Raw genomic sequence first — 27,653 nt, forward strand, 5'->3', positions numbered from 1 at the left:
CATGACGGACCCTCCACCTCCAAATCACTCCCGCTCCAGAGTACAGGCTTTGGTGTAACGCTCATTCCTTCGACGATAAACGAAGGAATTCCTTCACTCATTCCTTCGATGAGTCTGACCATCACCCCTGGTGAGACAAAACCATGACTCGTCAGTGAAGAGCACGTTTTGCCAGTCCTGTCTGGTCCAGTGAAGGTGGGTTTGTGCCCATAGGCGACATTGTTGCCGGTGATGTCTGGAAAGGACCTGCTTTACAAAAGGCCTACAAGCCCTCAGTCCAGCCTCTCTCAGCCTATTGCGGACAGTCTGAGCACTGATGGAGGAATTGTGCATTCTTGGTGTAACTCGGGCAGTTGTTGTTGCCATCCTGTACCTGTCCCACAGGTGTGATATTTGGATGTACCGATCCTGTGCAGGTGTTGTTACACGTGGTCTGCCACTGCGAGGGCAATCAGCTGTCCTTTCTGTCTCCCTGTAGCACTGTCTTAGACGTCTCACAATATGGACACTGCAATTTATTGCCTTGGCCACATCTGCAGTCCTCATGCCTCCATGCAGCATACCTAAGGCACGTTCACGCAAATGAGCAGGGACCCTGGGCATCTTTCTTTTGGTGTTTTTCAGAGTCAGTAGAAAGGTCTCTTTAGTGTCCTAAGTTTTTATAACTGTGCCCTTATTTGCCTACCGTCTGTAAGATGTTAGTGTCTTAACGGCAGTTCCACAGGTGCATTTTCATTAATTGTTTATGGTTCTCTGAACAAGCATGGAAAACATTGTTTAAACCCTTTACAATAAATATCTTTAAAGTTATTTGGATTTTTACAAAATTCTCTTTAAAATACAGTGTCCTGAAAAAGGGACGTTTCTTTTTTTGCTGAGTTTAGATTCAGAATTTATAATGTATACATTTATTTTAACATGGTTGGCAGTGATTGGACAATGCTGGCTATTACTTTGAATCAGAATTATTTATGCTAATTTATGATTGGTGAAATGCTTTAAATCACTTGTTTTTGTTTGTTTTTTGATAGTGCACAGAGAGAACATTGAGATTTTTTTTTTTTTTTTTGCTTGTTTATTAGGTGCTGCTAGTTACAAATCAAAAAGGGAAATGGCAAATGCACACAGCAGTCATGCTCGGGTCTCAGGAGGTTAAATAATTATATATTTTATATATTAATATATTATTAATATTATTAAAATATATTACATTATTGTGGCAGAGGAGTCAAGCATTGATAAAGTCAATAAAAAATAAAAACAAGGTAATATATTTGTGGCAGATCTCTATCTTTCTTGAAGGAGAAAGCAGAAGCCGGGTGAAAAATACATGTACGATTTTTAATGACACTTTTCAGCGTACAACAAAACTTTACTTTTTAGCATCACATAAAATACACACACTGCTTTTCAGAAGTCACGTTAAACACATTAACACACACAGTTTTGTGTGTCTCTATCTCTTGAACTGCGGCTCTGGCTCCTCTTAATCTCTCTCCCGGCTGATTGTGATAATTCTCCCCCAGCCGTCCATCCTTATCGCTCGGCCACGCCCTGCTCCCCACAATATTGTTTATTACGTTTATCAAACTTAACACACACATACCAGAGTGTTTGTAAGGTTCTGAGTCTAAAAATGTGTCTCAAATCAGAAAAAAAGTGAGCTATAAATAGGAACAAGTGTGCCAGCTCTCTTTTTTTCTGATTTGAATATATTGTTTATTTTCATATCATTGAACATAAGCCATTGGCCAACAGTCCAAAGCAAAAAATGTTTTATTGATTTCATCAGTCTTTTTGAGATAGACTTATTATAAGGTCTTTTATAAGGACTCTATGTAAACATGCATTAGACAGACACTTTTGGAGCGTCTTACTTTGGTTGTGTTGCATCATAATCACTGCATTTTTAACACACTGTGTCAAGTTAACATGGTAAAAAAAAACAAAAAAAATGTCGAGACCCCTGCATTCGGAGTGGCGCTCCATTCAGCTGTGTTTGAATGCAAGTATATGAGTTTTATCACTGCAGATACTTTTCGTAGTTTCTGGAACTATATCAGGTTCTCGTTGTTTTTCCACCATGTAAACTAGTCCCACATAGAAGTAAAACCTGAACCAAACAAGGAGCCTTTTAGTACCTGCTACTGGTACTTTTTTTGCAAAGGGGAACTATTTGGGTGGCATCAGAACAGCTAACGCTTTTCGTTGGTCAAGAAATAAGCATCATCAGCCATCAGACAGCCAATACCGGTCATTTTTAAAAGTCAGAGTTGTAACCTACTTTAAAACTTTTGTTGATTTGTTTCTATTGTAGGCTTTTCAAATTGAAATGGCTAGATAGACATCCATTACTCTGCAGGATCTTCTGAGTATTTATGCAGAAGAAGAATTGCAGCGTGAGCTTGAAACGTCGACCAGAAACGAGATGTACAAATAATCTGATTGCCTTGTGAAGTTAGGCTTTGATGTCATTTAACTATGTAGATTGAAATTAAAGAAAATTTATGCTCTAATAAATATGCTTTTTATTTTATCTCAAGGCTATAAGTGAACTTTTTTTTTCGCCATGTGTACATAGTAATATCCTACTAATCACAGTGTTGATTGAATTGCTTGTTGAAATAAGTGTTAGAAAACTCTTTACACAATAGTTTCAAGTTGCATTGTTTATTGGAAACACACATACTGTATGATCATGCAAAGGGAAAAAGGTATGAAAAAGGAAAAACAAATGCAGTTGATTACAGATGAAGGTAACGATAAAGCCGTCTCTTCTCTGCTCTTGCTCTCCTGTTGTTTTCCGTCTCTTACAAATACGAGTGCATCTTGTCCATGTTAAGTTTTCCACAACAATACAAGGCGATAAAAATCAATCAAATCAAATTACACATATGGTGTGGCCTGAGGATGAGTAAATCATGAGAGAATTTTCATTTTGGGGTGAACTATCCCTTTAAATGAAGTTCCTGCTTCCATGTCCCTGGTGAACAAACAACACTTGGAATTTAATCGGAATGGGTATAGTTCCACAACGAACTGATTTGGTACTAGTTCCACAAATGAGCGGCTGCATGAATTTTACTCAAGGGACAAAGCTGCACATTCTGCTAGCGGAAGTTTAACATGCTCAAACTCTTCACCCTACACCAACATTGTTGGGCCTCATGTATTCAGATAGAAGACAAAGGCAGACCTAACCCAGTCGTAAAACCTAACTGAGGCCCACAAACAAAGTCATAAATCTTACTGATAAAAACCGCACCAAAATCAAACAAAGGGAGTCCAAAACAGACTACAAATCCCATGAAGCCTTGCTAACTAAAGGATCTAACTCTCAACTCCTATTGGATGAGGCACACAACAGAACGGCCCTCAACCATGACGTCATCGGGAGTAGAAATATCTCTGAGATGCTTCCGGAATTTGCTTCCAGCAACTTTGCTCCCCGTGTGTAGACGCAGCTCATCGCTGCTCTCAGGTGTAGCCTTGTGGCACAAGGAAGTAACATCCGACTTGAAACTGTGGCCATACAGTCTCCATCTCACTGGATGAGTTGAGAATACTCTGTGTTCCACCGAACACTCTAACGGATCCGAAGGAGACCGCCGAGCAATCCGCATCTTCATCCGTTTGCCTGCAGAAGTGAAGAGAGAAAAGATTTCTCTTCCATCTTCAATCAAGTCGATGTCGCTGATTTCTCCGCCATCCCGCTGAGAATCAGCAGCCGTACTGCCTGCCGACAAAGCGAGGAAGCGGCCTCCCGTCATCACCCAAGCCTCGAGGAACCAAGTCAGAGTTAAAGGACGGATGAACACACATTCTACGTCCTCATATGATTCAATTAAGAGGTTTATGTCTGGGCAGAGATAGAATATTATAGTGTGTTATTCTTGTGTATCAAGGTTATTGCTTGAACAGTTTATGGACCGCCGAGTCCGCTCATTGCTAATAATAATACTCAAGGTATTAATTATCACGAATGAGATTTGCTGTGTTGTAGTCCAACCACATTGGACTGTTGTGCATTTCTGCCATCGCGGGTGAGACTGGCACACTGAGTTTATCCATTAAAGAATCAAAGACCGCGGAACGGTTTATGAGCCGTCCACCGCGTCTCTGAGTGATAAACTAACAGCTGCTTTCTCTCCCACGATCGCGAAATCGGCTTTGGGGCCGTCACTTTATTCTCTCTCTCTCTCTCATACTAACCACACACACACGCGACCCCTCACAAACATTCTCGCACACATTTTTGGCTAGTAGATAGCTTCGTGATAAAGCTCAGCTTTGTCCCTAAGATATTGTACAAGCAGATACACGTGGTAAACTGGTAGACGCCATTGACTGGTTTCTCTCCGCCCACATTCGCGGCCATATTCTCTGGCCGGAAGTCTTGCATGACATACTCTCCACAAGAGTCACGTCCGCCATTTTGTGTGCATCCTTCCTTACACACACACACACACACACACTCTCTCTCTCTCTCACACACACACCCTCATGTGTTATAGGATTATTTTGATTTCCATATCTGATCATATCCCTGTTTAGTTTGTAGTTGTAAGTCGGAGGTTTATTGACTGCATTGTATTAATTATTAATTGATATTACTGCAGAAATAAACTTTGTTATATTTCAAAGAGAAGTGTTTTGGTTTGTTTTGCATACACCTGTGTCACATGCTGATGGATGTCAGTGCTCGGATTCAAGCCTTCATTCATTGTTTCTTTTCGAAAATCTATATTCGGATGTCGATTTTCCTAAGAGAACAATCTAATATTGAGACTGTTATACTATCTGGTTATTAGTCCCTGATTCCAGGGTGGTGCCCCGGCGAAATTATATTTTTTTTTAATAATTGATAATTATCTTTGATGATTGTTGAATTTGAAGGATCAATAAGCTAGTGTTAATTTTAATTAATGTTTCATTGATGTTAACAATCAACGATTATCTTTGATAATTGTTGATTTAAAGGAATAAAAAAAGCTAACATTGATTCAAATCAATGTTGTATTGATTTTAATAATTAATATTTATCTTTGATAATTATTAATTATTGCTAATAACCAAACCCGCTCCTAAATGTAGCACACTACATTTATTGGAGCCCCATATGAGGTTTTAATAAGTTAGATTCTATTATTTAATTTAAATATGAATTAATAACTAAAGAAATAATTACCATAATCACCATTATTTCTGATAGTAACACTGATCAAAACAACCAGTAAAGCCCTACAACATCATTAGTTCTGATAGACACCGCTGCGTTCAGCAAATATTTATTACTTTCTAAACACCTCAGCCCCTACTTTCTGATGGAATACTGTTTCTGTCTTCTGAATTTATACTCCCAAAAATGTGTATTAGCAGCAAGACAGCTTGTCGCTCGGTGACATTTTGGGATGTGGAGTCATGCAAACTCAGCGAGGCTAAATGTCAGTCGAGGTCCAGATGCTGCTGAGAGCTTGTTTACTGCATGAACACTCCAGTGCATCCTGTATAGATGCCACAAATAAACAGCAAACCGCTTCTGAATATGTCACCGCTTCCAATGCCAGACCTCCCACATCCCAAAATTACAGCAAAAGTCATTTTTGTTTATTTTCTGTAGTTGGGTTTTCCCTTTCAGACGTGTTTGAAGTGCTCAAGTGTTGTGCATGTCAACCTATGCAATTTCAAATAAAGCAACCAAAATGTGTTAGCAGTTTAAAGGTGCAACATTGTATTTTTTAAATGGAGTTCATTACATTCTTTAGGAGGTCATTGTTCCATTACTCGACCTTTGACTATAAGGATAAAATCTGGTCACCACTGCAGCTTTTTTCTGGTCATGAACTGCCTACTTCTTAGACAGGAAGATACGAGCTGTTCATCATGTAAAGTGACCAGTGTTTTACAATGTTGTTCATTAATGACTAATGAGTCATTTTCAAATCCATTGTAAATCATTGATATGTGGTTACAACATGCATGAAAAGGGAAACTGTCACTTTTGAGCGATTTTTCCTCACATGTTCTAAATGCATAATAACACTTATTCCACATTAGTAACCGATGATAATGTACCCCAATGTAAAGTGGACAGATGTAAAGCATTTATTAAGGAGTTGCCAACATTAGAAACCAATGTATATAAAAGTAAGCAAAATCACAAAACATAATCCCTCCTTTTTATCTCACTATAATATTATAAAACTTGTTTGCTACATTGTGACATAAATGTCATTAAAAAATATATATATTATTTTTTTATTAAATACAAAAAAAGTCATTTGCAAATCCATTATAAATCATTGATATGTGGTTACAACACACATAAAAAAGGAAACTTTCATGCAATACGTCAAATAGTGAGCCATTTTAATTCACATGTTATAAATGCTTGATAACATTTATTCCACATTAGTAGCCTGTGAAAATGTACCTGAGTGTAAATTGGACAGATGTAAAGCATTTATTAAGTACTGTAGTTGCCAACATTAGAAACCAATGTATATAAATGTAAGCAAAATCACAAAACATAATCCCTCCTTTTAATCTCACTATAAACAAATTGGCTACATTGACATAAATTAATTAGGCCATATTATTTTTTATTAAAAACAGTATGAATAAGCATTTATAAAATGTATTTCAAGTATTTCTTAAAAGTGACTTTTTTTATGCAATCTGCTATCACTGCATGTAAATTATTTATGATACATTTGTAAATGACTCATTAGCCATTAATGAACACCTTTAATTAACCTTTTCATTAACTCTTAACAAAAGGGAACATTAAATTAATTGTAATTTTGAAACACATGTATAAAATCATGAGCACTCACATGAGATAAAGACTTGAGTCATATCAGTAACCTTATAAAAGCTGTTTTATTCTGCATAGAAAGGGTCTCCTTACAGGGTCTGACATATTAGGGTCACGTGACCAACCAATTTAAACTTGCTTAATCTCAGTAACTGCCCTGTTATTGGATACTTTAAAAATAAATAAATCATGGCTGCCAGAGAATAGTGAATTTCTACAATGGCATTCGAAACTAAAAAGTATGGCATTTGAATGATGCTGCATCCATGCCCCTAGGTGTCAGTGTAAGTCCAAATCAACTGTCATATTGAAATTAATAGATTGTGGTGGTGGGGGCATGGTTGAGCGCCGGCTTGTGAATGGAGAGCGAGATAAGGAGATGAGAACTGTAAGGATCATCACCTGGCAATGATTGTCTCCAACAGTTGTTTGTCATTGCAGTGAGAGTTGGAGATGGATTTAAGAGTGAGCCAGATGCCAGTGAGGGAGAGAGAGCTACCACATGCACCCAGAGTCTGTGTTGAGCTGTGTGCTGAAAAGCGTGATTATTGAGTGAAGTGCTGAAAAGCAGATTTTTTGTTATAAAATAAATACCGTTTGAGTTGAATTCGCCATCTCCCGCTTCCTCCTTGCACCCCATCACAAACGTTTTTACACTGGTGCCGAAACCCAGGAATTAAGGGAGAAAGAATGCCGCCATGGATGCCTCACCTCTGGAGGATGTTTTCAAGACCCTCGCCAGCATCCACAAGACACAACATCAGGCCCTCCACGAGCTGCGCACCAAACAGGAGTAGTGGTTTATTGCGCTCCTCCAGTCCCAAGTAGAGGACCAGCAGGTGCTCCGGAGCTTGCTGCACCAGGAGGGTGCTGCCATCGCGACCCCGGACCCCGCGACCGCCCTGCCCCATGTTCCACTTGTCAAGATGGGCCCCTAAGATGATCCAGAGGCCTTCCTGGAGCTCTTTGAGAGGACAGTGGGGGCCTGTGGATGGCCGAGCACCCAGTGGACAATCCGATTAATACCACTGTTGTCCGGGGAAGCCAAACTCGCGGTGCAGAAGTTACCAACAGAGAACCTCCTGGTGTATGCCGACTTGAGGAAAGCCATCCTGCAATGGGCCGGCCAGACACCCGAGCAGCAGCGCCAAGGCTTCCACTCACTGACCATTGGCAAGCACGGCCACCCATTTTCCTTTGCCCAGCAGCTCCGTGATGCCTGCCGGAGGTGGTTGCTAGCTGAGCAACGTGACGTTGGAGCTGTGATTGACCTGGTGGTACTGGAGCAATTTATCGCTCGACTTCAGAGAGGGACGACAGAGTGGGTCCTGTGTCACCGCCCGGCGTAGCTCCAAATGGCCATCCAGCTGGCAGAGGACCACATGGTGGCATATTCGGGAGCCAGCGAGCCCCGAGACCCTTCTTTCTCTCTCTCTCTCTCTTGTCTCCCCTCCTTCTCCTTCTTTCCATCCTGTTCCTCCTCCCTGGAAACGGGGAGTGCCCCCTCCCAAACTGGCTCTCCTGCACTACCCGCTGGTTTCCCCTACCCCTCTCCGCTCTCACTCCCAGGTTGGTGGACCCGCTGCCACATGCATGGGCGTAGAGCCTGGGCTGGTCTCTTGGAGCTGCGGGGGGATTTCTGGGACCAATGCCCGGTGATGGAGGTGGGGACATTGGTTCGGGTCCCAGACACACCACAGGCCACCCCTGATCGAGCTGGGACATACCGCATACCCGTGAGTATTAAGGGGGGTACATTCCAGGCCTTGGTGGATTCAGGTTGCAGCCAAACCTCCATCCATCAATGCCTGGTTCAAGATGAGGCTTTGGATTCTAGTCACAAGGTGAAGTTAAGGTGTTTGCATGGGGATATCCATGATTATCCTGTAGTGACTGTGACGATTAAATTTTGGGGACAAAAGCATAGTGTTGAGGCTACTGTTAGTTCCTTTATCACCCATCTACTAATTTTGGGCATGAATTGGCAAGCATTTTCCACTTTATTAAAGGAAATTTGTGCAGATGGGTCCTGTAACAGAGCATCTCAGTGTGGGATTTGTGATGCGCTGGCTGGGGAGGCGAAGCCAGGGCCGTCTACATTAGTTCTGCATCAGGATGACTTAAGGAGGGGGAAGTCTCGGCTTTCCCAGCCCTTAGAGGATTCCCCACTGGGGATTTACCTCTGGAGCAGATGCGAGACGGGACTCTTAGGCACACCTTTGACCAAGTGAGAGGGATTGATGGTCAATGACTTCAGCCAGACATTGCACTCACATATCTGTACTTTTCTAGTATAAATGACCGGTGTCGTGTAACGCAGGATGCTCAGACAAAAGAAGATACAACCGGGTCACTTAGGGCAGGAAAAGACACTGAGATGTCTAATGACCCATTTCTATTGGCCAGGAATTCACGGGGATGTTCGCAGGTGGTGTCAGCTGGTGAATCCACCGGCCACCCCAAGAGCGCATTTGCACCCGCTTCCTTTGATAGAGGTCCCCTTCAAAAGAATTTGTATGGACCTCGTCAGACCATTAGAGTGGATGGCATGCGGGCATCGCTTTGTGTTGGTTCTGGTGGACTACGCAATGCGATATCCATAAGCAGTGCCTCTACGCAACATTTCAGCACAGAATTCAGAATTATCTCCTGAGTGGGTATTCCGAAACAGGAGGACAGGGGGTTGAGAGCCGTTTTGTCCCAGGTAGTCGAGGGGGAGGAGCGCCCGGTCCTGTACATCAGCTGGAAGCTTTCAGCAAGAAAGTCAAGGTACCATTCAGAAGGAGTGTCTGGCCATCAAGTGGGCGGTCCTCACCCTTCGGTACTAACTCCTGGGATGGGTTTTCACCCTCTGTTTGGACCACGCCACGCTCCAGTTCCTTGTTGTTCCAGCTTTAGACATGCTGATATTTCATCTAGCACCTGCTACATCCATGAAGATCTGTTCCCCGTGCAAATATTAGGAGTTCATTATTATAAATTAAGCAGCATTCAGTGCTTTTTTCAGCTTGGCAGTGGACCAATAGCAGATGGTGCTGAGATTTCCAAGCATTTTCTATGGCAGGTGCTCAGCAAAGCAACAGTTTTTTTAATATTAGGTTGATTACAACAGGCTTGTACTATCTTTGACTTCCATCACGTTCAAATGATGCAATTATGCCCAGATAAACTGACTTTTAGAGATTTCTTAGTTTGTGATATCCATTTAATTCTAGTAAAAGCCTACTTTTACTTATCATAATGTTCAATTTATCTGTGCCTTATATTTTGCATGCAACCCTGTTATTACTTATTTTTCCCATTGAGATGAAATTAGTGTGACGTCACACAGCAGGCAACCATGCCTCTGGGTTCTTCAGATCAGCAGCTTTTTATAGTGTATATGAGCAGTGCTGCAGTTTTAATAATCTTTTAAGCATTATATAACGTAATAATGTTTGTTAATGTTAATAAAAGTTGTTATTAAGGGATTTCTATGGTATATAGTGAAGACATACAGTACATGTTGGTCCTTTCTGAACTACTGACAAAACCAGTTTTAAAGCTGAATTGTGTAATTTCTGTGCCACTAGCGCCACCTTGCAAAAATTTTCAAACAGCTGTCCGAATACACTTCCGGTCTTCTGTTAATTGAACAAACAGATAGTCCTGTTCCAAACTCATGCTATTGGTCAAGTCAATTTTGTTGTGTTGGGCTGGTCATTTAAAACAATCAGGAGAATTTGCATAATGCCACAGAGACACAGTGTTTACAGTTTTTGAGAAAAGTGCTGTACACATGGCTTTCTTACAGTTGTCGCTGCATATTAAGCTTTGAAATCACAAAGTTTTTCTAACACAGAAAAAGTTGCACACTTCAGCTTTAACTTGGTTCAATAGGCCTGGGTAATTTTATTAGACATGTAACAGGTTGATGAATACCTATCCTCACACATTTAACACACTTCCAGTGCCTGATAAATGTGGCATATAAAATTAAATCTATTGTCAGACATGCAATATACATCTTTACTACTTAAAATATTGGTCTGCCCACATTTAGATCGAACCAATTACTTATTGCATTAAAAATTAATGCAAAAGCATGTTTTAGAAGTATTAGATTATTTTTTCATAGTTTAGACTTTTTTTTTATTTTATTTATTTATTTTTTTTGCATTACTCTGCAGTTACATTTTGGAAGAAAAAAAACCCTATATTTGTGTTAAGAGTTTGTGCAATTCCTTTATGAAAAGTTCAAATCTACCAACAGCAGCTGCAGTGAAAATGGGTCTTATTATAGCAGATGTAATAACAATGACAGTTATTCGTAAATTATCATAGTTTAGAGAGTGAGTGGGGACACAGACTTGGATGAGTGAATTGAACAGGGCGCTGTTCCATGGCTGTCCTGAAGGCCAGAGTCAAAACCTTGAATTTGATGCAGGTACAGTTAGCCAGTGTTAGGGATAACGTATTACAAGTAATATGTGTTATGTAATCAGATCACTTTTTCGAGTAAAGAGTAAAGTAACACAATATTTTAGACCATAATATTGGTGTTACTTTTTAAATAAAGTAACGCATTGCTTTTGTACACCTCTACTTTCCCTGTATAGCGAAAAATCAGGAGTAAAAGTGTACAAACTTCGGGAGGAGGTGTAGTGCATGATGGGCATTGTAGTTCTATAGAGTGTGAGGCCAGAGACTATTTAGCAGAGATGAGTCACTTCTATTTAAATGAATGGGAGAAATTGGAATGCCCAACCAAGAAACTCTAGCACCCAACAGTCAATGGATGTAGAAAGCAAGTCCCGCCTTTCTACATATTCTACATTTTTGTTTTATAATAAACAAGTGGTTTGATTCATGAAACAAACCGTTTTTATGATATTTAAGTAGCATTAAAAACTATTGCATTCAAGTTGTATCAACATGCGCCTTTGAAGTTGTATGCGATCAACCAGTGGCGTCTGTATGCACTGTGGATCAACTCAAAACAAGCATGCACTGAGATGACTTAAGTGAAAAATATTCTTTTATTATCAGACTCATTCCTTGAACATGCTAGGCTGGCATTCCCCACTGAGTTTTATCCTGACTTTTGAAAAACATCTTAAGTCGACTCTGACGTTGATAGGCACAGCACATGATGACATATATGATGCAGGTTCAAGTGTTGGACTTTGCTGCTTTAGGTAAGACAGTGGTTATTCTTCATTATTCATATTGGCTGCCATGTTGATGGAAAAACAAATCATGCATAACATGTTATTGATTCTTTATTATAAATATGAAGTGAAGACCTACTTTCTAAATATCTGTTTGTTTACTATGTTGTTTTGACATATGTGTTGTACAGTAGCTAGCATGACCTGTAATATCTCTTTTATGCAATACATGGCTTATTTGTATGGAATGCATAGCATAGCAGAAGAGAAAGTGGCTGTGAGAAAAAAGTAACGCAAAAGTAACGTAACACGTTACTTTCCATAAAAATTTACTTTTTATTAATTATTAAGCCTTTTAAGGAGTAAGACAATGTTCTAATGAGTTACTTTTAAAAGTAACGTTACCCAATACTGCAGGTAGCCAATGGAGTGAAATCAAGAGGGGGGAAATGTGAGCCCGATTGAAGACCAGACGCACTGCTGCTTTATGAACCAGCTGCAGCTGCTTAATCATGGTAGCTGGGAGGCTGGCCAACAGAGTGTTGCAGTAGTCCAGTACTGAAATGAAATTAGCTTAGACCAGGAGCTGTGCAGCATATTCAGAGAGAAAATGTCTATTTTTCTGATGTTATTATGTGTGAACCTGCAACATCTGGCGGTTAATGAAATGTAATCGGTGATGTTAAGCTGGTCATCAACCACTACCCCTCAGGTTCCGGGCTGTCCTGGTTGGCGTTCGTGTAGTTAATCCAAGATTAATGGGGAGGTTGTGGTCAACAAATGGGTTGGCTAGGATCACAAGGAGTCCTGTCTTGAAGACCTCTGAATGGCAGGCCGAGGTACAAGCTGAGACAGTGGGGTCGTCAGTCTGAAACAACAGGTAGAGCTGCATTTCATCTGTGTAGCAGTGGTAGGAAAAGCCATGTGCCTCAATATCCGGTCCGAGTGATCTTGTGTAGATTGAGAAGAGAAGGGGTCCAAGCACTGATCACTGAGGAACACCATCAGTTAGCTGGTGTGACTTGGAAGCCTCTGCTCCCCAGGAGACCTTGAAGGATCTGCCTGTGAGATTTGACTCAAACCATCCAAGCGCAGATCCTATGATGGTGGACAAGAAGATCTGGTGGTTCACTGATACATTTTGCTAATTTAATCTAATTTAATTTAATTTAATTTAATTTAGATTGATTATTGAATGTTCATTTTTAATGTTTATTTATATTTATTAGGGATACACACATTAGAGTTTTATTTGAAGCCTAAACTGCATCTAAAATTTTTATTACAGGGTTGCAAAAATTTCAGATTTTATACCTCTTATAACCTTATATAAAAGAGTTAATATAATGTTTAGTTTTAGCTCTTGAGGTTGAAGGTTAAGCATCTCCTTTCACTGATACTTTGCTGAAAAAACTTCAGAACGTATTTTGATCCTTATTTGTGGAAAGTGACAACTGTCAATATCACATGAGTGAATGCACTCGTGTTTTTGACTCTCTCTGGAGGAACTACACAATGAAAAGCGGAGTAAGGCCACATCTACACTAATCTGTTTTCAGTTTCTTAACTGTATCGTTTGCCAAAGTATGTAGTAAAGGAGAGCGTTTTCTTAATGCTCCATTTTTAGTGGAGGAAAACACAGTTTCAGTGTAGATTATAGGCTTAAATATAGCTAAATCAATGTGTTTTCAAATGAAAACGTCTTAGTGTGCACGTGGCCACAAAGAGTAAATCAGGGGTGCTCACACTTTTATAGCATGAGATCAAAATCAAATCACTTTTATTGTCACACAACCATATACACAAGTGCAATAGTGTGTGAAATTCTTGGGTGCAGTTCCGAGCAACATAGTAGTCGTGACAGTGATGAGACATATACCAATTTACAATAAACATCAGATTTATACAACACAATTTAAAGTCTAATATACACATAATTACACATAACACAATATACAAATAATAACATACAATGTACAGTATACAATACACACAATATAGAATACACAATATACAATAAAAAGTATATATATTATATATAAAATGTACAGTAGGTTGTATTGTACTGTATTGACATTCAGGCTGTCGGTTGATAGTAAGTTGCCAGTGTGTTGTTAAGAGAGAATATAATATAATAATAATATCATTTATGACGGTTGTGACGTGAGATATAAGAGTAATAAAGTGCAGTGCTGATGTATTTTGATCATGGGAGATCAAGAGTTCAAAAGTCTGATTGCTTGGGGGAAGAAGCTGTCATGATGTCGGCTGGTGCGGGTCCTGATGCTGCGATACCGCCTGCCTGATGGTAGCAGTGAGAACAGCCCATGGCTCGGGTGGCTGGAGTCTCTGATGATCCTCCGAGCTTTTTTCACACACCGCCTGGTATATATGTCCTGGAGGGAGGGAAGCTCACCTCCGATGATGTGTCTGGCAGTTTGCACCACCCTTTGCAGGGCTTTGCGGTTGTGGGCGGTGCTATTGCCATACCAGGTGGAGATGCAGCCAGTCAGGATGTTCTCTACAGTGCTGGTGTAGAACCGTGTGAGGATGTGGCGGTTTATTCCAAACTTCCTCAGCCGTCTCAGGAAGAAAAGGCGCTGATGAGCCTTCTTCACAATGGCTTCAGTGTGGATGGACCATGTGAATTCCTCAGTGATGTGGACACCCAGGAACTTGAAGCTGCTGACTCTCTCCACTGGTGCTCCATTGATGGTGATGGGACTGTGTTCTCTATCTCTTCTCCTGAAGTTCACCACAAGCTCCTTTGTCTTACTGATGTTGAGGGAGAGGTTGTGCTCCTGACACCAGTGTGTTAGAGTGTGCACCTCCTCTCTGTAGGCTGTTTCATCATTGTCAGTGATCAGACCTACCACCGTCGTATCAGCAAACTTAATGATGGCATTGGAGCTGTGTGTTGCCACACAGTCATGTGTGTACAGGGAATACAGGAGTGGGCTGAGAACACAGCTCTGCGGGGCTCCAGTGTTGAGGGTCAGTGATGAGGAGATGTTACTGCCCATTCTAACCACCTGGCGTCTGCTTGACAGGAAGTCCAGGATCCAGCTGCACAGTGAGTTGTTTAAGCCAACAGCCTGGAGTTTCACCTCAAGCTTGGAGGGCACTATGATGTTGAATGCTGAGCCGTTGTCTACAAACAACATTCTCACATAAGTGTTCTTTTTTTTTCCAGATGGGAGAGATCAGTGGAGCGGTTGTTGCGGTAAGCAAACTGCAATGGGTCCAGTGATGGAGACAGAGCAGATGTAATCTCTGATTAGTCTCTCAAAGCATTTGCTGATGATGGGGGTCAGAGCAACAGGATGCCAGTCATTTAAGCAAGTGATTTTGGATTGTTTTGGAACAGGCACAATGGTGGATGTTTTAAAGCATGTAGGGACTACAGACAAAGAGAGGGAAAGGTTGAAAATGTCCGTAAAAACACCAGCCAGTTGGTTCGCGCAAGCTCTGATGACGCAGCCCGGAATGCCGTCTGGACCCGTGGCTTTGCGGATATTCACCTGTTGGAAGGATCGGGTTACATCCGCTACAGAGACGGAGAGTGAACTAACCTCTGTAGCTTCGGCCGTGAGAGCTCTCTCCGTGAGGGCGGTGTTATTTCCCTCGAAACGAGCATAAAAAGTATTTAGCTCATCCGGGAGAGAGGCAGCGGTGTTCACGGCGGAGTCCGTGATGATATTAATTCTCTGCCACATGCTTCTAGAGTTGGTGGTGTTGAACTGTCCTTCAATCTTGTTCCTGTACTGACGTTTTGCAGTTCTGTTTTCGGAGGGCATAACTGGCTTGTTTATGCTCCTCTGCATTCCCGGAATTAAAAGCGGAGGTCCGTGCATCAAGTGCCATGCGAACATCGCTATTAATCCAAGGTTTCTGGTTCGGGTAGATCCGTATTGTTCTGGTCGGAACAACGTCCTCTACGCACTTTCTAATGAAACACGTTACGCTATCAGCATAAAGCTCGATGTCGTCATCAGAGGCGGACCAGAACATCTCCCAGTTCGTGTCATCAAAACAGTCTTGTAGTGTAGCGTCTGATTGGTCCGACCAGCACTGGATCGTTCTGAGGGTGGGTGCTTCCTGTTTCAGTTTCTGCCTGTAAGTGGGCAGAAGCAGAATGGAGGAGTGGTCCGATTTGCCAAATGGTGGGCGGGGGAGGGATTTGTAGCCGTCCCGGAAGGGAGAGTAGCAATGGTCCAAAACCCAGTCCCCTTGTGTGTTAAAACTAATGTGTTGGTGGTATTTTGGTGCGACTGATTTGAAACTGGCTTTATTAAAGTCCCCGGTCACAATGAACGTGGCCTCAGGGTGCATGGTTTCCTGCTTGCTTATAATCCCATACAGTTCCTTGAGTGCCCGGTCTGTGTCGGCTTGTGGCGGGATGTACACAGCTGTGATAATGACCGCTGTGAATTCCCTCGGTAGCCAGAATGGTCGACACAGAAGCATGAGAAATTCCAGATCAGGAGAGCAGAAACACTTGATAGAATGTACGTTCCTCTGATCACACCAGGATTTGTTGATCATAAAACATACACCACCACCTCTGCTTTTACCTGAGAGGTCTTTCACTCTGTCTGCTCGGTGCACGTAGAACCCCGCGGGTTCAATGGCTGAGTCTGGAATCTCCGCAGACATCCAAGTTTCTGTAAGGCAGATAATGCAGCAGTCCCTTGTCTCTCATTGGAAAGAGATCCGCGCTGTCAGCTCACAGAGCTTGTTGTCCAGAGACTGAACATTTGCCAGTAGAATACTGGGTAGCTCGGGTCGATTTGCACGACACCTTACTCTGATGAGAACGCCGGCTCTATTTCCCCTTTTCCTTTTGCATTTTTGTGTTTGTAAACAGCGGGTTGGTGTGTTTGTAAACAGCGGGTCGGTATTGAGGAATTTGAAGTCCGGTTTATGGTGTGTAATTGCAGAACCAATGTCCAAAAGTGTTTGTCTGTCCTAGACAATAAGGCAGACAACATCCAAGACAAAAAAACATAAGAATTGTAAACAAAACAAACAAAACACTACAATGTTGTGTCGGAGCTCGCAATGCAGCAGCCATACTCGGCGCCAGCTTGAGTCCCAACAAGATCTACTATTTCATAATGGATTAGCGTTATTTTTTTATATACATTTTTTTATACCACACTTTTTTAGTTCTTCTGCTATGCCAAGGAACTTCTCTTATTACAAGCTCTCCTTTGGCTGTCGTTTTGTGCTTGTCACAATATTTTGTATGGATAGTAGTATGTGAATGCATAAAAAAAAAAAAAAAATCTATTTTATTCTATTTTAAACATTCCATAACAAAAGCAAATTAAGAAAATGTTTTTGCATGCGCACATATACAGTATAGCATATGCAGAGATTAGTGGGTGGGCGAGCGAGCGAGAGAGAGAGAGTGGGTAAAAAAAGTATTTGAAAAAGTGTGTGCTCTGGCGCTCTCAGCCAGAATAATCGCATAAGTACATGTAAACATGTGAAAATCTTTGAGCAGTATTAAACACACAGAAGGTAAGATAGTCCTAATTGTAGAGAGCACATCAGTATGAAGACAAAGCCAACTCCCAGACATTTTTAGCCAGTTTGGAAATTCCGGCGAGACATCTTTTTTCAGGTCCGAAAAGACGACCTGTCTGGGAAAAAGAGGACGTATGGTCACCCTCTCTCAAGTAATTATTCAAGACAAGGAAAAAGTCATTAATAAAATAAAAAACAAGGAAACAAATTAAGAAAACAGTGCTTAAAGTTTCTTACAGCAGTATCAAGTATTCAAGGAAACATTCCGAAATTGAATAAATTAAGTATCCCTAATGAAATGTAACCTAATTTTCAAAAACGTAGGATGGCAAGAGTCATTTATACTGTATATCATGAGGAAAGTGATATATTATTGGACAATTCTGTAATATTCATCAGGAAAGGGCTACCTGATTGGTCAGAGAAACTATAACCCAACCCAAAAGTCTAACCAATAGGGTAGAGCTTTCCTTATAAATATCAATGAGTCTTCCATAGCCATCCTACGTTTTAGAAATATGCAGGTAAGGGGCCAAATTGAGGAAATACAGTAAAAAGTCCTTATTTGTGTAATTTTTCTCTCTCTACTCCCTTTCCCTTTTTTTCTGTTAATGAGATCGACCAGTCGTTGTCTTGCGAACAACAGGCTGATCATGATCAACGCAATGGGCACCCCTGCATTAATGCATCACAATGATTTTGGAATTTATAACTCTTGTCTAATTAGATTTGAGGAACGGAACTGTTATAAAACATTAATGATCAAAGCTGATAACTATTATATTGTGTCCATTCCAATTTTCAGATTGTTCCTACACCCCTTATTTCAACACTGATCTTGACTTCCTGTGTGTTTTTGGTTTGTTGCAGGTGTCCTAACAGTGGTAGGGATTCCTGGAGCTCTATGAGACGAGGCCTCTTGAAGCTTCGCCCACCTGCTGTAGATACTTGCTGTCTCTCATCGGATTAACACCTCTGCCTACCTGTCTGCATCTTGGCTTTGTAAATGGGCAGTACCCCCTTGTGCCACGGAGAACATATGTTCACAAAGCACCTCACGGGTGGAAAGAGCCTTGAGGATTTTAAGACTGCAGCACAGGACAATGAGGCGCCTACCTGGTCAAAGGCTGAAGCAGATGTTTCCACCATTAGTGATTCTGACTTGATGCGAGACTGTGAACCCATCGGCTTTCTGCTGAAGTACGTCTTTGGCCTTTGCAACATTTTTTAAAGACCAAAGAGGAAAAATAATACACAAACAAAAAAAATTGTAGACTATGGAAGTGGACGGACTGAAAAGACAAAATTCAGCATATATTAAATTTATGTTTAATATATAAACATAAATGTAGAGAGAGAGAGAGAGAGAGAGAGAGAGAGACAGAGAGAGAGACAGAGAGAGAGATAGAAACACTTTGCTTTATGACAGGGCTCTGCAAATGGAAATGCTGACGCAGAACATTATTCCGAGTGAAAAACAAAAGAGAACCTTTAATACTTTATGGACATTTCTTTGAAATAAACCAACCACTGTATTTCAAGGACTGAGGATATAGAAACAGTACACATATACACATCAACAAATTTAATCAGCATTTTCTCAGTAGCAACATTTCGGACAGTTTGCATTAAGCATGGAATGTTAACATGGAAGACTACCCATCAGAAAATATTTACTGAAAAAAAAAAAACAAACAAAAAAAAAACACGAAACATCAAAAACTGTAAATTCTGATTACCAGAAGTGAAATATGTCATTATATGTATTTTAAAAGGCCTACAAGTTCTATATTTAACAGTTTTATATGTCGTACCTTTGTAGAGAACCTTATTTAACATGAATAATGTGTTGGAAATGACAGATATAGAATGTGGATAATGCTCTGCTCTTTAACGTCGTATTGTTTATGTTCAAACTAAAGTAGCAATTTTTATTTTACACATTCAAAAACATGACCACAATTACTTACACTGTCAAGTGAAAGGAGGAAAAGGACAAATCACAAAGGAAATAAATTATCACAGAAATGTGAACATTCTGGATGTGGAGCCATGGAAATGGCTGTTATCTATTGTAATGAAAATGTGCATTGAAAAGCCCTTCTCTTTCAAGTTATTTTTGTGCTTGTGTTCGTTTGCACAGTGCTCACCTTCACGTCTTGACACCTTCAGAAGGAATTCAGAAAGTCATAGATTCATTTACATGAAATAGTTTTTTATTATGAAATATTTTAAGAATAAATTAAATAAGTGAAAAGATCCAGTTGCTAAAATGAAAATGTAATATCATGTTTTCAGCTTTTTTCTACAATGGGTTTGACAGAACAATGTGATGTCATCACCTTCGTATGTAAAGTTTGGTTCTGGAATATGTACATTTTGTTTAAGCATATGCGTTAAAGGGTTTACGTATTAGATGCTATCAGTTTGTTGATATTGCACATTTCAGTGTCTAGAAACATACAAAACATGTGGGAACACCATACATAAAAATACCTACAAATATGCAAATAATATCTCCAAATACAGAGATATATGGCTATCTGCTGTATATTTGAAGTTACATATAGCAGAAGACTAGACTGAATGTTTCATTATTACAATCCTACTTAAATATTATTTAGTGATTTTATATTTAGCTGATAAAGGAGGGAAAAAATGCCCAGTAAAAAGTAACACATGATTGACAAGTGCATTTGTTTTACAGCATTAACAAAATGTAAACAAAAAAAATAAAAATAAAAAGTACCACTGTTTTGCCATGTGTTTTGGACCATGCTAACCATGGAAGACTATAGAAGTGTCACTTAGAAAAATAAAAAGGAGGAATCTATTAATATGGAATAAAAATAATACTACTACTAATCATTAGCCTTTACCTTATTAACTAAATCAAATTTACAAAATAAAACCCCAATTCTGAAAAAGTTGGGAAAGTATGGAAAATGCTAATAAAAAACCAAAAGGAGTGATTTGTAAATTCTATTTACCCTGTGCTATATTGAAAGCAGCACAACAACATGTTATTTGATGTGTTACGTTGTGAATTTAATTGTTTTCTGAAAATACACTAATTTCAAATCAGATGAATGCAACACATTCCAAAAAAGTTGATGAGTTGCAGTCCGACGAGTTTAAATAACAAGGTGATTTGAAACAGGTGATGTTAAATAGTTGAGGCAATTGTGTTTTAGTATACATAATAAGGAGCCTGCAAAAACAGCCTAGTCCTTCAAGAGCAAGGATGGGTTAAGGCTTGTCAATTTGCCAACAGATGTGTCAGCAAATAATTCTACACTTTGAGAACTGGATTCCCAAAGGCAAATTGGAAGGATTTGGGGCATTTCACCCTCTACAGTTCAAAATAAAGTTAAATGATTCAAGGAATCCAGTCAAATTTCAGTGCATAAAGGGCAAGGCCAAAAACCACTTCTGAATGTCTCCGATCCCTCAGACGTCACTGTCTTAAAAAACATAATTTGTCTGTAAAGGATCTCATGGCTTGAGCTTGGGAATACTTCGGTAAACCATTCTCAGTCAACACCATGCGCCGCTGCATCTGCAGATGCAAGCTGAGCCTATGCAAAGCAGAAGCCATACATCAACACTATCCAGAAGCACAGCTGACTTCTCTGGTCTCTGTATCATCTTTGATGGAAAGTAGAATACTGGAATCGTGTTCTTTGGTCTGATGAGTCCACATTTCAAATAGTTTATTGAAACAACAGCTGTTGTGTTTTCCGGGACAAGAAGAAAAGGACCATCCAAGCTGTTTTCAGCGTCAGGTCCAAAAGCCAGTGTCTGTCATGGTATGGGGGAGTATCAGTGTCCATGGCATGGGTCACTTACAAAGCTGTGAGCAAAAATAAAGATATGTACAAAGTTTGAAGCAATGTATGCAGCCATCCAAATGTCATATTTTCCAAGGACATCCCAAAATTTTCCAGCAGGACAACACCTAACCACACACTGCCCGATTAACAAGTGCATGGCTGAGAGTGTGGGTGCTAGATTGGCCTGCCTGCAGTCCTGACCATTCTCCAATTGTGAATGTGTAGTGCACTGTGAGATAAGGCAACAAAGGTCTCATACAACTGTGCAGCCGAAGACCTGCATAATGGATGAATGGGGGAAAATTCCATTTGCTAAACTTGTGTCTTCAGTGCCCAAATGCTTATTAAGTGTTATTAGAAGGAATGGTGATGTTCCACAGTGGTAAACACTCAACTATCCCAACTTTTTTGGAGCCTGGTTTAATAATCTGATATGAAATTGGTGTGTGTGTGTGTGTGTGTGTGTGTGTGTGTGTGTGTGTATATATATATATATAATGTGTAGTTATAGTGCTTTTAATAATCAGAGGGTGAACAGAAGAACAGAATTTACCAATCACGCCTTTATTTTTTTATTTCTTTATAGAAGCATTTTCATATTGTTCCAACTAGTTGTACATCCATTTTGTTTTTTGTTTTTTACAGTTTAGCAACATTTTCAAACCTTAATGAAACACACTCACACACACACACACACACACACACACACACACACACACACTTTTAAATGTCTATGTATTTGTCCATTTAAAAAGTTTATTTATTTGCACATTCATGTTTGATTGAATAAATTGATAATTGATTTGTTCACTTTATTTTTAAGTGGCACTCCTAGTTTTCAATTGGTAGCATCATGGTATTATTGAGTACCATGGTCATCTGAAACCATCACTGTACCAAGGTACCACCAAAGCACTATTTTCTAAGGGAGACCTAAGATAAAAGGACCTGCTATTTTATTCATAAACACGCATTCACAGCTCGAGCACTTCTGCTTCCTAATAAAGCATAATGAAACAAACCATACAGCTGCATTCATACATATTATTTGTATTCATTAAAGATTGAGGAACAGGAAGAACATGCATCTTGACTGACATAATCATTCAATGCAACCGAGTCTACATTCAGTATGGTCAAATTTCACACAAAGACATGCCATCCAAACACATCCTGCATGACATCCTGTTTAAGATCTCGGACAACCCTAATTACAATGTCACAAGCTACAGTAGATACAGTCAAAGCCCTGAGAACAGATAACAAACCACAGTCAAACTGATTTGGCCCTCCTGAAGGCAGTGATGCCAGTTGTGTGAACAAAGGCTGCCTCCGAAAACGTAAGAAGCTGACTTGCTGCCTAATCAGCTAATGGCTTAACCGACGTCATTTTTGAATGAATGGAACTCTTAAGTCAGGGCTCTTCAACTACTTTCTTGCGGGGGCCAGATTATCCAGATGAAAACTTGGTGGGGCCAAAAAAATGTCAGTATTTATCTTAGCTAACACTTTCATCACAAGTAAAATGTTACTTAAAAAACACCCTTAATACAGTGCATTTATTTATATTAAAATAGTCACAGGTTATACTGTATATTGAATTATAATTTTAAGGTCTGTCCATAAATTATTTCAAAAGATCTGGCTTAAGAACAAACATGACTTATACTCTTAACTAACAAATACATTTTGAGCAACTTTTCTTTGAAGAAAAAAAAAAGCAATAATAATTGTAACATTTTAGCCCTATTATTTACAAATTATGAAAACTGATGAGAAACATTTAGACCTGCTAAAGCCCTCTCACAGTATCAACCCACATCACGTTTACTTAAGAATGCATTTCAATTTAATTTTAAGAGATAAAATGTCTATTCTTCCATTTTCTCTATAAAGTATCATCCTATTTAGTGAGGAAAAATTTGTCCTGCAAATATTGTGAATTTGAACACAATAGCCAGTGCAGGAGCCAGATATTTGTGCAAATATTCATTGGGAAAAGAAGAACAAACTGAGTTGATGCTGTTCGTGATTGAGAGGATTGACTCACAGCTGTATAGAACCAAATATAATCAGGATATTTGCAGGTTCAGTTTCACATTATCATTTTTTTCCAAGCCCTACAGACCCTAAACTGATGAGACACGATTGTTTGATACCTCAAGAATAGTGAACAAAAGCAAACTTTTCAGCGCATTTTCTTTGAACGTTCAGTTTTCATAATCGATTTCTCTTTTGTTGCCTAAGATGTGTATTTGTGTTGACAACATTTCTGTAACAACTGCATTGATAATTTTTTACATATGTAGATTTGACCGCACTCCACACAACTAATTTTATTTATAAAACGGATAGTTCTGGTCCTCAATGCTGATTGGTCAATAGCCGTGCTTTATTGACAATAAAGTACAGCTCTGACCTCTTCACTGAGCAGCTCTGTGTATCACTGCGTAGCACCTTTAGCAACCACTATTTACCTCAGTGTCACGGAGAAAACATGTCGCGGAAAAAAAATTTTGTTCAAACTAACAGGCCAGCATGTTTAATGTACATTTTGATCTATTAGGTGGCATGACATTCAACGAATGGTGCGAGGAGCAATTTGGAGAGACTTCTGAAAAAAACGCCCCATCATGCTCTGGTACTGAAAAATAACACTGATACACTTGAGAAAACTCACAATGAAAAAAAATACAGTGCAACAAACCCAATGGGCAGTGAAATGCTTCAGTGACTGGTGTAATGAAAAGGGTTGTAGCACTGAATTTAAACAAATCACCAAGACAGAACTCAATGAAATCCTCCTTGACTTCTATGGAACTGTCAAAAACGCTAAAAGTGAACAATATGGTATCAGAAGCTATGTAGCGCTCCGTGCTGGTCTGAACAGTCATTTGGATGACCCACCTTTGAGTTTGTCCTGGTGTTTAATGAGAGACAGTGAGTTCACCTCATCAAATAATGTTTTCACTGGAGTCATGAAGACACTGGAGCATCACACACCGATTACAGCTAAGGATTTCAGCACCATTAAACTGTCCCACGTGTTTGATCCCAGCACACCTGAAGGACTTGTGAACAAAGTCTGGTTTGATGTGCAGTTGCATTTTGGACGTAGAGGGAAAGAGGGGAACCGAGAACTCATGGCAGACTCATTTTGGATTTTAACCATTGAAAATGGCCTCAGGTTTGTCACAATGAGCTTTAACGAAGAAACAAAAAACCACAAGGACCCACTGTAGAGAAATCAGGAGAGTAGACATGGCTTCATGTTCGAACAACCTGGCAACCCACTGTGTCTCGATACTTCTCTCTAAAAGTACTTATCTCTTCTTCCGTCTTCTTCCTCTTCTTGGTACGTAACTAACATAACATATAAATCCAAACTCATTATATTTTCAGTATATTTTCTTTCTAAAAGAGCGGCACACACGGAACATCTTTTTAAAGATGCCTTTCCGTTTGTGAGTTGTTCCTGGTTGCGGTCGATATCTCTCCGCTTCTGATGGCCATGTTCGCTGTCTTACGTGTCTGGGCACTGCCCACGTGGAGACATCATTCGTGGATGAGTCATGTCCTCATTGCGAGAACATGACCATGGCAACGTTGCGGTCGCGGTAGCCACCCCAATGGCTCCCCGCACCGGTCCTTCTACCTACGGGTTTGAGGCCACGTCGGTTAGCACTGGGGGTAATTTGGGGACATCAATGGGACCACCTCCGCTGGGTATCCCCCCACGGACCTCCCATTCCCCAGCACGCTCGCTTGCCCTGATCGCACGAGACCGCCGGCTCGTCTCAGCACAAGTTAAACTTCTCGTTCTGAGTTCCAGAAGACGATGAGTTATCGAGCGCAGCATCGGAGAGCGGGCTCGTCCAGTCTGACGCAGAGGCTTCGGCTGGGCTTCCTCCTTCGGGAACGGTCGCCAGTGTCATGCCAAAGCGGAAACGACGGACATGCTTTCCCGGGCGGCCGCGAGCATCAGGCTAGAGTGGAACCCTCCAGTCTCCCCTGAACCCTCGCGGCTCGACAATCGGTTCTGGGCACGGGGCGCCGCCCACAGCCACACCCCGCCCCTGTTCCTTTCTTCCAGGAAGTGCATGAGGAGCTACCCTCACTACCCTCGATGTTGGAATGGCCAGGTGATCCCCAGGTGGATAAGGCGCTCCGCAGAGCCATCCGAAGCTCCCGTCCAGGGCCTGTAGGTTTCCATCATCCCTGACGACTGTGGCCTGTGGTGCCGCTGGACAAACTGCCTCTGCCCTGCACGCCATGGCTCTCCTGCAAGTACACCAAGCCAAGGCGCTAAAAGAACTTCACGAGGGTAGTTCTGACCTGGGATTGATGCAGGAACTGTGCTCAGCGACCGACCTCGCTCTCCAGGCGATGAAGGTCATGGCGCGGTCTCTCGGGCAGGCGATGTTCACCCTGGTGCTCCAAGAGCGCCACCTTTGGCTCAACTTGGTTGAGATGGGAGAGGTGGACAAGACACGGTTCCTTGATGCCCCCATTTCCTAGGTTGGCCTGTTTGGCGACGCCGTCGAGGACTTTGCAAAGCAGTTCTCGGCGGTGAAGAAGCAGACGGAGGCCTTACAACATATCCTGCCCTGGCGCGGCATAAGACCCCACAACCTGTCTGCTCGTCGCCAAGGGCGTCCTCCTGCAGCAACAACACTGGCTCCACCACAGCATGCCCCTGTGGCCCAGCTCCGGCGTGGAGCCCTCTGCAGGAAGCAGACGTCTCGCGGCCGGCTGCTAAGAAAACGAGGAAGGCTTCCCGAAGGCCCCCGAGATGTGCGACCCAGGGTCGAGGAGACCCATTTATCTCGGGCTGATAATCCTGGACCTGCAAGTACTGAACCAGGCTTTGCACAGACTCTCGTTCAAGATACTGACACAAAAATGCATTCTAGCGAGCGTCCGGCATCAAGATTGGCTCATGGTGGTAGACCTGAAGGACGCGTACTTTCACGTCTCGGTCTTACCTCGACACAGACCCTTCCTGCGTTTTGCCTTCGAAGGCCAGGCATACCAATACAAGGTCCTCCCCTTTGGCCTGTCCCTGTCCCCTAGAGTCTTCACGAAGGTCGCAGAGACTGCCCTTGCCCCGCTAAAGGAAGTGGGCATCCGCATCCTCAACTATCTCGATGACTGGCTAATCCTAGCTCACTCTCGAGAGTTGCTGTGCGCACACAGGGACCTCGTGCTCCGGCACCTCAGCCGACTGGGGCTTCAGGTCAACTCGGAAAAGAGCAAGCTCTCCCAAGTTCACAGCATCTCTTTTCTCGGTTTGGAGTTGGACTCAATCTCGATGACAGCACGCCTCATGAACAAGCATGCACAGTCGGTGCTGAACTGTCTGAAGGCGTTCAGATGGAGAACAGTGGTTCCACTGAAACTTTTTCAGAGGCTCCTGGGGCACATGGCATCCTCAGCGGTGGCCACACCGCTCGGGTTGATGCATATGAGACCGCATCAGCACTGGCTTCAGACTCGAGTCCCGAGATGGGCATGGCACAGTGGGACACATCGCATGGCCATCACGCCGATCTGTTGCCGCATCTTCAGCTTTTGGACTGACCTTGCATTTCTATGGGCAGGGGTTCCCCTAGAACAGGTCTCCAGGCGTGTCGTGGTTACAACAGACGCCTCCGAAATGGGCTGGGGCACAATATGCAATGGGCACACAGCCACCGGCTCCTGGACTGGCCCACGGCTGCGTTGGCACATCAACTGCCTAGAGTTGTTGGCAGTACTGCTCGCCCTGCCGAGGTTTCGGCATTGATCCAGGGCAAGCACATGTTGGTCCAGACGGACAACACAGCCTCGGTAGCGTTCATCAAATGCCAAGGCGGTCTACGCTCCCATTGCATGTCACAACTCGCCTGGAGTCAGCAGTGCCTCAAGTCGCTATGAGCCACTCACATCCCGGGCGACCTCAACACCGCAGTGGACGTGCTGTCACATCAGGTTACCCCTCGGTATACATGCGCTGGCACACAGCTGGCCCCCTCGACTATGCAAATATGCATTTCCCCCAGTGAGCCTACTTGCACAGACCCTGTGCAAGGTCAGGGAGGACGAGGAGCAGATCATCCTAGTAGCACCCTACTGGCCCACCCAGACGTGGTTCTTGGATCTCACACTCCTCGTGACAGCCCCCCCCAGCAAATTCCCCTGATGAAGGACCTTCTTTCTCAGGGATGGGGCACCATCTGGCACCCGCGACCAGACCTCTGGAATCTCCACGTATGGCCCCTGGATGGGACACGGAAGACCTAAAAGGCCTACCACCCACGGTGGTAGACACGATCACTCAGG

General features: G+C 41.8%; 1 protein-coding gene across 2 annotated transcripts in view; it reads left to right on the forward strand.

Moving 5' to 3' along the window:
• Positions 1-22,312, forward strand: part of tafa5a (TAFA chemokine like family member 5a) — a 278,672-nt gene extending 256,360 nt beyond the window's left edge. For both annotated transcript variants that reach the window (XM_051691662.1, XM_051691663.1), the window contains exon 4: positions 18,370-22,312. In XM_051691662.1, coding sequence (XP_051547622.1) covers positions 18,370-18,378 — 9 coding nt within the window. In that variant the 3' untranslated portion in view covers positions 18,379-22,312. The remainder of the gene's footprint in view (positions 1-18,369) is intronic.
• The last annotated feature ends 5,341 nt before the right edge of the window (positions 22,313-27,653 follow it).

The sequence above is a fragment of the Myxocyprinus asiaticus genome, chromosome 47, assembly GCF_019703515.2.
Source record: "Myxocyprinus asiaticus isolate MX2 ecotype Aquarium Trade chromosome 47, UBuf_Myxa_2, whole genome shotgun sequence".
NCBI classification, from domain to species: domain Eukaryota; kingdom Metazoa; phylum Chordata; class Actinopteri; order Cypriniformes; family Catostomidae; genus Myxocyprinus; species Myxocyprinus asiaticus.